The 14,766-nt window shown below is 39.6% G+C and overlaps 2 protein-coding genes across 5 annotated transcripts in view; both read right to left on the reverse strand.

The window, feature by feature from the left end:
* Window positions 1-2,577: 2,577 nt before the first annotated feature.
* On the reverse strand, window positions 2,578-4,672 carry rxfp3.3a1 (relaxin family peptide receptor 3.3a1). The gene has a single exon (XM_086070775.1). It carries the CDS (start codon window positions 4,608-4,610, stop codon window positions 3,615-3,617), a length of 996 nt encoding a protein of 331 aa, XP_085926901.1. The 5' UTR covers window positions 4,611-4,672; the 3' UTR covers window positions 2,578-3,614.
* A 5,990-nt stretch (window positions 4,673-10,662) lies between these two features.
* The window catches only part of LOC147177471 (uncharacterized), a 12,658-nt gene continuing 8,554 nt past the window's right edge, over window positions 10,663-14,766 (reverse strand). For 2 of the 4 annotated variants that reach the window (XM_086070777.1, XM_086070776.1), the window contains 3 exons: window positions 13,250-13,315; window positions 12,364-12,429; window positions 10,663-11,066 (listed from right to left, as the gene is read on the reverse strand). In XM_086070777.1, coding sequence (XP_085926903.1) covers window positions 10,902-11,066; window positions 12,364-12,429; window positions 13,250-13,315 — 297 coding nt within the window. In that variant the 3' untranslated portion in view covers window positions 10,663-10,901. The remainder of the gene's footprint in view (window positions 11,067-12,363; window positions 12,430-13,249; window positions 13,316-14,766) is intronic. The other 2 variants (XM_086070778.1, XM_086070779.1) reach the window with 2 other exon arrangements.

A 14,766-nucleotide genomic window follows, 5' to 3' on the forward strand; every position in this document is an offset into this window, starting at 1 on the left:
TTGGTATTTTAAAACTATTTTTAAACATTCTTGTCTCTTAGTTTAGTGTTTTCTTTTCTTTTTTTCTTTTTTAGACTTGATCTCAGGACACTGCATGTTTGAGTATTTTGTATGTGGATGATATAAAATTTGATGGGTGGGACGTAAAAATGTCTCCAATTCTGGAACGACCTTTTTGTAAAAGTATCAAAAGACGACACTCTGAGAGGAACGTTTTGAAGGTCAGGGCAGTGAGCTTCTGTCTTTCTTGTACTTTAACCAAAGACAGCGCCGCCCTCTGGTGCTGAATGAAAAGAGACACTTGGCCAATGATGTCAGCTGAGAAGGTTTTTGATCTCTTGACATACTTTGAGAAATAAGTCACCCACGTTTATATTGGATATGCTGTATCTTCTCCAAAGTTGAATGTATTATATGTTGAATCCATTTGTATTGATTAATTCCCACACACAATGAGACTTGATTACAATAATTGATTTTGTAAACAGAATTGTTCACTTCTGCTTGATCTCCATCCTGATTGATGACATAGAGCCACAAATCTACACAAGTGACTACAAATTGCGAAAGCACGCTCGAGCCTCCAAAAAAGACAGCACGGACTCCGTTTTCACTCGTGGCACTCACACCAAGCCTCTAAATTTCACTTCCAATGACTCTGTGCACCTGAGACGTGTGTAGGTGGCAGACGACCAGCCAGCGATCACAAATACTGCCCATCGTATCCAGATTGCAAATGAATGGTGCTGCTTGCACAAAACCACCACTGACGACAATCAATTTCAGCATTTCTCAGTTTTCTTTTTTTGAACCCAAACAATTAAGTGCATCCCACTTCCTAGTATGTTATCACCCCCTATTGGTTATGAATATGAAGCACTAACGTGACTGGACTCAAGTATTTTTTTTAAATTATTATTTATTTATTATATCTATGAATATTAATATTGTGTATGCAAAATATGCAAAATATTTATAATAATATCAAAATATACAATGTGTATGAAACATTATATTTGAATATTGATTATTTTTTTTTACAAATCAAAACATCACAATCTTAATGTTTGTGAAAGCTTTGAAGTTGTTGTCTTATTATTATTATTATTGTATTTTAAACTGACCATGAGACCCATAACTGAACATACAAATCCATCAATATGTGGGCTGCATGTGCATTTGATACCTGGGCCTACAAGTGTTCGTGACAAAACTACCAATACATATAAAATATAAAAATGCAACTTTATAGCACACAATTGAGCCACACACAACACATTGAGCATTACAGAATCAATATTTATCTTAAATGACAAAAAAAAAAACCAATTGGAATAAATTACATCATCCACCAAAGATGCCAAAAAAATAAATAAAATAAATAATCTAAAACCCACATACATGAAATTAAGAGAATAGATGAGTGGAAATAAATGAATGAAATGTCATAATTTCATGGATGATTACCTACTTAAGGCCAAGGTAGACAGCGTTGGCACATAATAGTCAGCTCATGATGTTCCCTTGCATCTATTCTTGTGCATCTTGAACATGCCTTATGAGGTGCAATAACAATAAAGGCCAGTTCCATTTAATTCCAATCACATTTCCATCACAGTCAGTAATAAAGCCTCATAATGAGACTCCTTATAGAATGCAGGCATGTTTGTTCTCATGAGCCGCTACTGTGGTTCTTAACCTTGTTGGAGGAAATGAACTCGCCCAGTTTTATGCATGCATTCACCAAAGCCTCCCAAAAAATGTTTACTTTTTTTTTTTTTTACCGTAGCGCAAAAATGAGCGATGTATCACTGTTGCACACAAAATCACTGCATTCAAAGAGCAAAGCCAACAAAACCATGAATTTCATACAAAATCAATATCATAACTCAACGCACGTTTACTGCAATTTCAAGTCAAGTCGGCCACACGAGCAAGCGCTTGGCAATCAAGCAAGAAAGAAACGTTGAACAACGCAGGCGACGTGGGGCGAACGTCTGCCTCATCCGGTGGGTTGGGTTGAGACGAAGGGAAACAACTATTGCAAACACATTTAACATTGAAAAGCTACGGTTTGATGATCCCAAATGAACTTTGTCAACAAAGTCATTCTGATTAGTGGCAATCACTGCACATTTTCAACAGTTGGAATTTTTATTGGTGATATTTTTGAAGTGCAGTACAGAAGTGGAAACGTCACACAGGGATGGGTATTTATTTCTCAGTTTTACAAAGTCAAGATTGAATTCAAGACATCTGTAACTTGATTTCACCTATAAGACAAACGTGTGTTTGTGCGTGTTTCTCATTACACATACTGCATCTACAAATCAGGAACTTCCGCTAATGAATTCAACATATCTGCAATTGAGGCGTAGCTCTCGTAACTCCAGTTTAAGACGTCTAAAATGTCATTTTGACGAGGCATAATTCCAACCACAGGTATCAGCGAGCGACATCCTTTTGCTTAGCCCTACAAAGCCTGAGCCATAAAATAATTGATAGAAAATTCAGATTCTTTGAAAATTTAGAATTTTAAACAAATCTAAACTTTTTTTTTTTGGGGGGGGGGGGGGGGTCAACTTCCACATGACTTTAGATTTGTATGTTTGATACATCCGTTTACAATGCTTAAAATCCTTGATTTCAAAACAAACAATCCAGGGCTACTTGGTCGTATCAGGTGACACTGGCCTTATTTCATGGCATCAACGGCGGCTGATATCAGTATCGACTGCCCTCTTGTGATCGTTTTATGAACAGGGATTAGAAATTAGAAAAATAGATGACTTTTTCCAAAATAAATTTGATGCAATTTTAAGGAAAATCGCTATATTGGGATAGATGTATTTCTTTTCTTTCTTAGATTGGTAATTGAGTTCATCCTTATTCATCCACATCCAATATTCGTCGCAAGCATCTGTCAGTATGCGTCATCCACTCCATGTGTCAAACTAACCCTATTTCATGCCTGGAACCCAAACATGTGTGGCAACATAATTAGGTCAATAATGAAACACACTATAGTAATTCAATACAAAGAATGGCCAAAAATAGGAGATACAACATTTATCATAACTATAAAGACCTTTATAAATGATTAAGTTTGGCCACTGCAGCCACGGTTTTCATTTTGTACATGCACGCACGCACGCACGTACGCACACAAATTCAATGACAAGCCATAAAAGAATAGGGCAACTTGACGAGCTGGCGTGCGCACAATGATGCATTCAGTAGTGACGTGACAGATCAAGCCCCATCGTAACACCCTGGACTGGTCGCATGTCAGTAGTGCGTGGACAAACATCACACCAGACAAGAACATGAAATCCAAAGTGGCAGTTCGCGCAAAGTTTGCCCCTTTGTCCGTCTGCAAACGAGAGGGAAGCTTTTATCTCTTTCGGTGGCAGGGAGTCATTTATGGATAAAGCCAATGGGGGTTTAATTGCTCACACGCTCCCCATTATTATTATTATTATCATTTTTTATTTTTTTTTACATGGGGCCTAAAATACGTCACTGAATTCACATAAGCGCAACAGCACGCCAAAACGAAAGACGCGACCAAGCCGTGCGTAAATACACCAAAAAAAAGGAAGGAGAAAAAAATGCTAAACGTCCGACGGCGACGTGTGTCTCCTGTGGATGAGAAGCCTCAGCTTGGTCCTGAAGTCGGGCCTCATGAGGCAGTAGATGACGGGGTTGAGACAGCTGTTGGCGTGGGCCAAACACACAGTGAGCGGGAACACATACGTGTGCGCCACGTAATAGCTCCTGTTCCAGTTGGCCGCGTTCAGTTTGACGAGAACGCTCCACAGGGTGACGGCGTGGTTGGGCATCCAGCAGATGAAGAAGGAGAGCACGACGATGGTAACGGATTTGGTGACACGCGATGTCCTCTTGGGGTTGCTCGTCTTCATGCTCCTGGTGTGGATGACGCGCAGGAGCTTGATGTAGCTGATGGAGACCACGCAAATGGGCACCACGAAGCCCACGAGGATCTTATGGATCTGGTACACCGCCAGCCAGTCCTGGCCACCGGGGAACTTGAGCAAACACAAGTTTTCTCCGCTCACGTGGCTGACGGTGGAGAAAATGGACGTGGGTAAAGTGGCCACGGTGGCGAGGATCCAAATGACGGCGCAGGTCCACTTATCGGATGCGGGTTTTTGCGCGTCCGTGCGCTTAAGAGCCGACGTGAGCGACAAGTACCTGGTGACGCTCATGGCCGTGAGGAAGAAGACGCTGGCGTACATGTTCATCACCGTGACGGACAGCACCACTTTGCACATGGCGCCTCCGAAGGGCCAGCTGAAGTCCAGAGCCGTGTCCACGGCCCAAAAGGGCAGCGTCAGCACGAACTGCAGGTCCGTCAGCGCCAAGTTGAGCACGAAAAAGTTCATCCGGGACGTTTTGCGCTCGTGTTTGGCTCCCAGGAGGAAGAAGACGAGAAGGTTGCCCACGAGACCCACGACGCACACCAAGGAGTAAACCGAGCAGATGAGGACCCTGAGGACGGGGCTGTCGTCCGCGGAGACATCGATGTCGTCCAGGTGAATAAAACTGGAGCTGTTGGACCAGACGGTGAGGTTGCTGTCTTCGCTCATGGCTCCATCGGCTGCTCATGCATGGATGAGCTGCTCTCATATGCGCGCCGACTCTTCGGCATTTATCGAGCACCCCCCACTCCCTCCCATCTCCCACAAACATGATCATCACTGCGCTCCAGTACGCGCATACAGAGACATTTGAATTCAACCAGTTGAATTGGTTCAGGGACCAAGCTCTTAAATAGGATTTATTTACCCAAATACATTTTCAAACGTCTAGCACGCAAAAAAAATAAAATAAAACACAAAGTTTTTGTTTCATATGATTTTAACTCATTCACTGCCATTGACAGCACCAGACGTCAAAAATTAATTTGAACGATTTCTATTAGTTAAAAAAAAAATCCCCATTTTTGTTAACAAGAGTATGAAAGCCTAGAATGTTTTTTGTACATTTAGAACAGATATAAAATTTGTGATTAATCGTGAGTTAACTAGTGAAGTCATGCGATTAATTACGATCACAAATTTTAATCACCTGATGCCCCTAATTTTTAATAAACTTTTCTTATTTATTTTTTTAATAATCTTTTTTTTAAGAAAATATTATTAAAAATTAAGGGCGTCAGGCAATTACAATTTTTAATCAGAATTAATCGCATGACTTTACGAGTTAACTTGCGATTAATCACATATTTTATATCTGTTCTAATACAATTAAAAAATTATAGGTATTCATACTCTTGTTAACAAAAGTGGGAACATTTTTAAAGTAATAGAAATAGTGCAAATAAATTTTTGACGTCTATAGCCGTCAATGGCAGTGAATGAGTTAAGGAGGATGTCAAGTCAAAAATTATCTATCTATCTATATATCCATCCATCCATCAGGGGGCGGCCATTTTGCCACTTGCTGTCAACTGAAGATGACATCACGGTTGTTAAGAGCTCAGGTAATGGCCAATCACGACTCAACTGCTTTCTGAATTTGGCGTATGCAAGCTAAGCTGTGATTGGGTGTTACCTGAACCAACTGTGATGTAATTTTCACTTGACAGCAAGTGGCAAAATGGCCGCCCCCTGGGATTGTTAAAAATGGTTGGATTTTGCTGCTACAATTCATACTCCACAAAGGCAATATTAATCAGAACATATTGTTGTAAAGAACATTTGTGAATTAACTTCTTTGATAATAATGATACATAAAAATATCAACATTATAAAACAGAAGAGAATGTAAAGCAATACTGTCAACTGGTTTTCAAAGACAGTGGTTCTCAAATCTTTTACACCAAGTAGCCTACCACCTAAAAAATAACGCAAAAAAATTACCAAAAATGGGTACATTGAGTAACTGAGACGCAAAATAAATAAATAAATAATAATAATAATAAAAAGAGAAGCAAGCACATTGTGTTGCACATATTTATGTATTGATAATGTTACAGTAAGTTAAAAATGACTCGAAAAATGATGCTAAATTCAGGCTAACGTTATCTTGAAATAAGTGTTTGAATTTGAAGCTGAGACAAGTGACTCTCTGTTGCCACCCAGAGTTCAGTATGGAGGAGGAATTTAGCCAAGTTTACTCAACTCAACTTTGTTTGGAGCACTTGAGGGTCCAGAAGTCGCATTCGGTCACAATCAAAGAACACGTGATTAAAGTGCAAATGTCCATCATTCATGTAAGGGGCTTCACAAGCATTTTTTGAAAATGCAGACATTTGATACCTCCATTTTCATGGGCTCTTAAGTACTGTATTTGAACATTTGACTCATAATGAAGATCATGTGTGGGCAAAATATGGTTCTTTAATTTGACAGGAGTCAGGAGCAAATATCAACTCATTATGAATTCGATGCTTGCAACACATTCCCAAAAAGCTGGAACGGGGGCATGTTTACCTCTGTGTTGCATCAACCTTCCCTTTAAAAACATTTAATAAGCATGTACAATTTCTGTTACGCAACAGTCTGCGGGCTCCATTATCACATTTTGCGCTTCATAATGTGCCACATACATTTTCAATGGGAGACAGGTCTGGACTGCTGGCAGGCTAGGCTAAAACTCAGTTTTTTTAGCACATGGCTTTGTACTATTACTATTTGTACTGTACTGCTGTTGTAATTGTTTTGCTGAAATAGGCAGGGACATCCCTGAAAAAGTCGTTGCTTGGATGGGAGCAAACAAAATCTGTGTGTACCTTTCAGCATTAATGGTACCCCATAGATGTGAATTGGCTATGGGCACTAACAATGTGGGTATTTGCATCTTGTTTGTTATATATTTATGTAGCATAAAATAAAATGTTGACTGTGTTTTCATAGGGTTCTAAGTTGCCACTAAGCACGTGTCGATATTCTGAAGGTAAAACTATTGCTGTGTCACGGTATTAAAATTACAGCTCTAAAATGTTGTTTTTAAAACTATTTTGGTAAATTACAATTTTTTTCCCATTGAACAAAATCGATTAAAAAATTTTTTTTTAACATACAATATTTGCTACATTCATGAACATGTACATCAACTTTAAATAAATAAATAAATGTTTACAGTCTTCTTATGTTTAAATTCTTCTTAGCAAGTCACAGTGTTCCATCAATGGTAAGCTCTTTTTAGAACTGACCCAAGGTACTCGTGTTGTCAATGTCACGCTGGCACTGACACGTTTTATTTTTTATTTTTTATTAAGGACAATGCACACTATAAGACCAGTGGTGAGCAAACTCGGTCCTGCAGGTTTTGGATGTATCGCTTCTCCAACACAGCTAGTATATGATCAGCTCATCAGCAAGCTCTGATTACGATCCTGTTGATTGGAATCAGCTTGTGTTGGAAGTGAGAAACCTCCAAAACCTGCAGGACTCCGGTGTGACGTCACGTTTGTATGCCGCCCATGCTAACGCGAGTTAATGAGAAATCAGTTAGCGAGACGTCAAAAATAGCTGAAACAGTTTCTAAATCCGCGACAAATGCAATGGTAAACTTCTGTGCGGTCTCCGGTTGCTAAGCACTCTGGGTAAAGTGACATCAGTGAGAAGGGTCTATATAGGTCAGGCATGTGTATCTTTACTTCCACTCTCCATGCCCTCCTTATTCTCCATACACAGCTGTTGAGGAGAAAACACAAAGAGTTAATTGAAGGCAATTAACTTAATAGAGGCAGCTGCTAAAATCGTCCTGCCTCGAATTTGCCACTCGAGCCACCAATTAAAGATAAATGAAGCGCACGTGCTCGCGAATATGACTGTCTGCTTTAGGAGATGCTCTTTTGTACCCAATCATGACACTCACTGTTTTCAATTAACTTGTTCACCTGTGCACCGTTTTTTCCTTTCCTTTTTAATTTTTTTTTTTTTACATGTATATTTAATTTAATTTAAAAAAGCATTGCTCAACATTCCCAGTTTTATTGCACCTGTCCCAGCTTTTTTGAGTGTTGCTGGCATCAAATTCAAAATGAGGCAATATTTGAAAATAAATAAAATAACATTGATGAGTTTGAACATTGAATATCTTTGTAACACAATCAACTGAATATACTGTAGGTTGAAAAGGATTTGCCAATTGTATTCTTTTTTTTTATTTACGTTTTACACAACTTCATTGGAATTGGGATTCGCATTACTACAATAACATTAAAAAATTAATTTTATTTGGGTAATTTATACGAAATTAAATGAACAAAATTAATTGTAAAAAGCAAGTAAATACTACAAAGTTAAAATGAGAACATTTTACGATAAGAAAAAAATATTTTTACATACACATTTAAGCTATTTTCCTTCACTTTACCTACGAACGACCGGGCCCATCTGTCAGTTTTAAAAATCTAATGATGGTAACCCGGTGGGTAGTAGGTAATGTCTGGTCGGTGCTGGATTTCACTTTCCTTTCTTTTCTTTGATCCTTCCTCGGGTCTCTTGACAACCTCACGACTCTAGCTGGATTCTGAAGTATTCGGTTTAGGTGAACGGTATGGGATTTTTAATAGGTTTTAGGTGAACTAATGAGTATACACTCACACGCACATGCACATACTCACGCACACACAAAATAAAAATAAAAATTTAAAAGAGAGAGAGCAATGATGATGACATGTCAAATCGGTAAAATTACTGAATGAACAATACTGAGCTCTCTCAAAAAAGAAAAAGAAAAAAAATCAAATGAGGCACATGAGCTCAAAAGTTTTCCCGTTCTTGGATTAAATGGGCACATGTACAGTCACTGCACCCATGTGACTTCCAAATGAAGCAGATGAAAGTCTGGAGATGATGACGGAAAAGGGAATAGCAGGTATACAACTACACACAATTCAGAAATGGAACAGAAGGTGTGTCTTGTTTGGATGAGAACTTTGTAGGAAAAACAAAACTTTTTTATCTCACACATACACTCATACACACACAAGTTTGTTTTACTATCTTTGTGGGGCCATCTCATTGACATAATGCATTTCCTAGCCCCTTCCCCTAACCCCAACCATCAAAAATGATTGCCTATATGATGCGTGATAACTTACATTGATGTTTCTGTATTTGGCAATTAGTAACTAAAGGTTGTGTTTTTATAGTCAGGAACCCAGCTGCTGCCAACAGGATCGAGCAGATTCGCCTCCAATGGGCACTAAGGGTCAATATTCGGATTCAGTGGGTTAATCCGAAAGGTGCTGTCCCCCCCTGGCTGGGCGTGGGCGGGTCTGCCCCTCTGTTGGCTGCTGGGTGGCGGCTGCGTCTGAGCCGTTCCCTGGGTCTCTTGGGGGGTGCTGCGTTGCGGGGCTTTCCCTGGTGTCCGGCGCGGCGCCGCTCCGGCGCGGTCCGTCGCTCTGGGCCTGGCGACGCGGTTCCCCGTGGTTCCCTCTCCCCTCCCCCTTCCTCCCCCTTGCTGCCTCTCCCTCCTCGCCTCTCCCCGCCCGTCCTCCGCCTCCCGGTCCCTTCTCCCTCCTCTCCCCCTCTCTCTGCGGACCTGCCGCTGCCCCTTTCCCTTCTTGTCGTCTCCTTCCCCCCTCCCCTCCCCGGTACGCCTTCCTTCCCCTCCCCGGAACGCCTTCCTTCCCCTCCCCTGGGCCGGGGGCTCCATCCGTGGCCCGGGTCTCGGCGCTCCGGGGGCCAGGGGGGTGGGTGGGGTTTGGTGTTGTGCCCGCCCCACTCCGGTGGGCGTCCTGGCGCCTCGGGCGGGCCCCAGTATCCGGGGGGCGAGCCCTATCGCCCCGCCGGGCTGGTCCCATGTGCCCGCCGGGGTGCGTGGGGGTTTGGTGGGCGGGTGCGCCTCCTGCCCCCGCCCGGATGGGGGGGGGGGCCCGCTGGTCGCTCCTCTTAACTCACTGCACTAGGTTTGCACAATACACTTTTATAGACATATAGGGCACATAACACACTTTTGGGGGGGGGGGGTAGGGTGGAAACACCGTCTTCACCCTACAACTCCCCTCCAATTTTAATGCACCACACAACTGGGGGGGGGCATGGGGGGGTGCCATTGGTTGGGGACCGTGGTATAGAGCAGTGCTGCGGTCCCCTGTCCGTGTCCGCGCACCCCCCCCCCCCCCATTATTACTTTTTTAATGCACCACATACACTTACTGACATGCCTGGGAGGCGGGTGGATCGGACCGTGGGGATATCATATCTCTCTGCTTCGGTTCACCTGCTCCTAATTTTAATGCGCGCGCACACACACACACACACATACTTGCCTCTGTGTATTATGAGGACATTTTTTCCAAACCGGTTTAATTGTGTATTACAGGGACACCCCTTTCTGCTAATGCCAGAGAGATGGGACTTGCACCCAAAATTTTTTTTTGGGGTTGTCCAGGAAAATTTCACTTCAAAACTTGAAAAAACTCAACACACGAAAAAAAGAAAAACCTGAAAAAATCCGTAATTGTGAGGACATAGATAATGACCTAAATAAGCCACGCCCATTGCAAAAATGGTAATTATGAGGACCAACTCACATTACAAGGACAAAGTTTACACAACACACAGCAACCATGTCACTGAAGTGATTTGAAAGTTCTGGCATTCTGACTTTACACAAACTAAAATGGCATTGATGTGTAATGACTTATCTGATATAAGGACACATTGTTGTACATAACAATACTGTGAAATGCAAAGTCATACCTGATCTGTCCTAAAATTGTAAGTTTTAACATGGTGCTCATGTTACAACTTACAATTTTAGGACAGACTGAAACTGGTATGTTAATAAAACTGCTTCTTATGTGAACAGGTTATCTAGGTCAAACACAGCTTTGTAATGGATAAGCTCGACATGAAACCAGATGCAAAAGAGTCAGTGAACATTGAACATTTTATTCTTTAAAACATGACTACCTCTCATCTTAAAGGATGAGCAGTTTTCTCATAGCTCATTCCTGAAATACCTTCGGATTTCTGAATTTCTGAAACAGGTTCAATGTAGGAAGTGTCCGAAGTACTGTGAGAATCTGGAACATATTCCTCTGCTAACGAATCCTCACTTGAACTGGATACATCAGCAACCTAATTTTTTAAACGAAAACAATTATTACATACATACATACATACACATATTGTCGCTGTTCTGTGAAAAACACTTCCACCATAGGAGCTACCGGAGAGCAGCCCGCGACCTAAAAATGGAAACGTGTTTTTCACAGGACAGCAATGATATCCATATATACAGTAGATGCACACATACTTATGCATATATACAGTGGCTCTAAAATTAACCTGCCAGATGCGGGTTAAAATTCATTTTGGCGGGTGGTCATAAATATTTACTAGCTTTACTTCGCTGTTACTTAGTGATGTTACACTCGAAGTAGAAGCTTGAGAAAAGTGTCGAGCGCTCGCGGCAGAAGTAGCTCCCGCCATTGATGGGCTAATGTGCTAAAGTTAATTTACCAAAGGTCTTCATCATCAAGCAGTTTTGCATTTTTTTTAAACGGGATATGTGCCAGATGCTGGAGCAAACTAGAAAAGCATTTAGAACCTAAAGTTTGTGCACATACTAAAGATTATTATAAATCTAGTCACATTTATTCGAAAGATGAGATGAAGCATTTAACAAGAGGGATAGTTAATATGCTTAATCTATGGCATTGCCCCTAAAACAGATATTGTGTGATACAGTCCTTCAGTTACAGTAGACTTTTCTATTTTACAGAGTCAGACAGTCGTTAAGATTGAGACAATTGCTCAACATTTAGCTGCTTGCAACTAAAGATAAAGGTATAAACATGGGTCATAATTTATCCTCTTGACTAAATTATATTCATTCAATGAAAATGCCTGCACTATTAATTCTGGTTGCGTGAAACAAAGATCCATTGCAGATACAAATAACACAGAAGATAAAATACCCATCATGCCAGTCCATTCTAGTGCAGCGAAAGGTCCAAAACATAAAGCACATTTATCCAAGCTTGATACAAGTAAATTAACTACCTGATGTTTACACTTCTGTTTAAAAAAATAAAATAAAATTGATAGCGAGTTCATCTCTAAAATCCACCATAAATAAATTAATGGGAACAAAAGATCACTACAGTGCATAATCCAAATCACCAAACTGCCAACAAATCTTCAATTTGAGATATTTTTAATGTTGACTTGTAGGAATTTTAGTCCCATACAAGCTTATTGTTGGATACAATATTTTGAACGTCTTGGCAATACACATTGCATAAAAAATTGTTGTGATTATATTTGTTAGTTATATAGTTCAGCCCTAGCATCTACTCTACATTCTTCCCTCCTAACGTCTTGCTTCTGAAAACTGATTTCAACATCAATATTCAAAAAGAAATCTCGTCACCTGGTCAACTTGGTCTGTGACAGCTACGTCTTCAGCTATGTCTTCAGGTTGTGCTTCAGTTGAAACCTGGTACACATGAAGAGAAAAATACATATAAAATTCAATTCTTAGTAACACGACTGTACCTGTGCATTTACACAGTTACAGTACATAAAGAACAATTAATAGGTTAAAGTATTGTAAATGCAAACTCATTTTATTTGCCATTACAAAAATAAATAAATAAATCCTTCTGCACTACAGGTTTGTGTAAATTGGTGACGTCTATTTTTCACAATGAAACAAAAACAAGAAAATACACAGTCCTCAGAGAATCCATACCTGACCAGAGTATGAATTGTATAATAACTCCAAGCCCTCAAAACTTATTTTACAGTCACGGTGTATGAATACACTGTCCTCAGTGTCAGTTATTCACAACTATAACATTGTGAGGACTAAGTATCTGTGAGGGCTGCACAGTATTGACAAAACATGCGACATGGGTGTTTTATACAGTAATGGAGATTATTTCGACATTGAACATGGACCTAAAAAAAAAGGATCTATCTATAGCTATATATTTTTATAATCCAATGGAAAAAAATACACGATAATCCGGAAAAATAAACATGCTCATTGTGATCTAATCTTATCCAATTAAGTTATTTTTTGTTAGTAATGCCCCTCGATACGTTTCTCGTATGGCGATGCGCAATTAAGGTAGTCTCTGATTGGTCAAAGTCAGACTAAAGTATACAATCCAATATTCATTTGTTGCTTGTCTTTGCAATACACATATTGCATGAGCCATTCGTGCGACAAGATATTTTTTTATATATTGTGCCAACGTCTTGCTTCTGAAAAATGTATTTCAACGTCAACATTCAAAAAGAAATCTCGTCACCTGGTCAACTTGGTCTGTGACAGCTACGTCTTCAGTTATGTCTTCAGGTTGTGCTTCAGTTGAAACCTGGTACACATGAAGAGAAAAATACATATAAAATTCAATTCTTAGTAACACACAAGTCTGTACCTGTGCATTTACACAGTTACAGTACATACAGAACAATGAATAGGTTAAAGTATTGTGAATGCAAACACATTTTATTTGCCATTTCAAAAATAAATAATCCGTCAGCACTAATGGTTAGTGTAAATTGGTGATGTCTATTTTTCACAATGAAACAATTAATAGAAAATACACAGTCCTCAGAGTGTCCATACCTGACCAGAGTATGAATTATGAGGACTGTATGTGTAACTCCAAGCCCTGAAAACTTATTTTACATTCGCAGTGTGTAAATACACTGTCCTCAGAGTGTCAGTTATTCACAACTACGACATTGTGAGGACTATGCACCTGCGAGGGCTGCACAGTATTGACAAAACATGCGACATGGGTGTTTTATACAGTGATGGAGATTATTTCGACATGGACCTAAAAAAAAAGATCTATCTATATCTATATATTTTTATAATCCAATGAAAAAAAAATACACGTTAATGCGGAAAAATAAGCATGCTCATTGTGATCTAATCTTATCCAATTAAGTTATTTTTTGTTAGTAATGCCCCTCGATACGGTTCTCGTATGGTGATGTGCAATTAAGGTAGTCTCTGATTGGTCAAAATCAGACTAAAGTATACAATCCAATATTCATTTGTTGCATGTCTTTGCAATTCACCTATTGCATGAGCCATTCGTGAGACAAGATCTTTTTTTTTTTATAAATTGTGCAACGTCTTGCTTCTGAAAAATGTATTTCAACATCAACATTCAAAAAGAAATCTTGTCACCTGGTCAACTTGGTCTGTGACAGCTATGTCTTTAGCTATGTCTTCAGGTTGTGCTTCAGTTGAAACCTGGTACACATGAAGAGAAAAATACATATAAAATTAAATTCTTAGTAACACGATTGTACCTGTGCATTTACACAGTTACAGTACATAAAGAACAATGAATAGGTTAAAGTATTGTGAATGCAAACACATTTTATTTGCCATTTCAAAAATAAATAATCCGTCAGCACTAGTGGTTTGTGTGAATTGGTGACGTCTATTTTTCACAATGAAACAATCAATAGAAAATACACAGTCCTCAGAGTGTCCATACCAGAGTATGAATTATGAGGACTGTATGTGTAACTCCAAACCCCTGAAAACTTATTTTACATTCGCAGTGTGTAAATACACTGTCCTCAGAGTGTCAGTTATTCACAACTACGACATTGTGAGGACTATGCACCTGTGATGGCTGCACAGTATTGACAAAACATGTGACATGGGTGTTTTATACAGTGATGGAGATTAAACATTTAACACGGACCTAAAAAAAAGATCTATACATATACTGTATATATACACATACATACATATACATATATACATACATACTCTATATATACAGTATATATATATATA

Source organism: Leptonotus elevatus, chromosome 3, assembly GCF_054856555.1.
Source record: "Leptonotus elevatus isolate MCC_2025b chromosome 3, RoL_Lele_1.0, whole genome shotgun sequence".
In the NCBI taxonomy this organism is placed as follows: Eukaryota; Metazoa; Chordata; class Actinopteri; order Syngnathiformes; family Syngnathidae; genus Leptonotus; species Leptonotus elevatus.

Coding starts and splice junctions, on each gene's coding strand:
- rxfp3.3a1 (XM_086070775.1), bottom strand. CDS start 4,610: ATGAGCGAAGACAGCAACCTCACCGTCTGGTCCAACAGCTCCAGTTTT.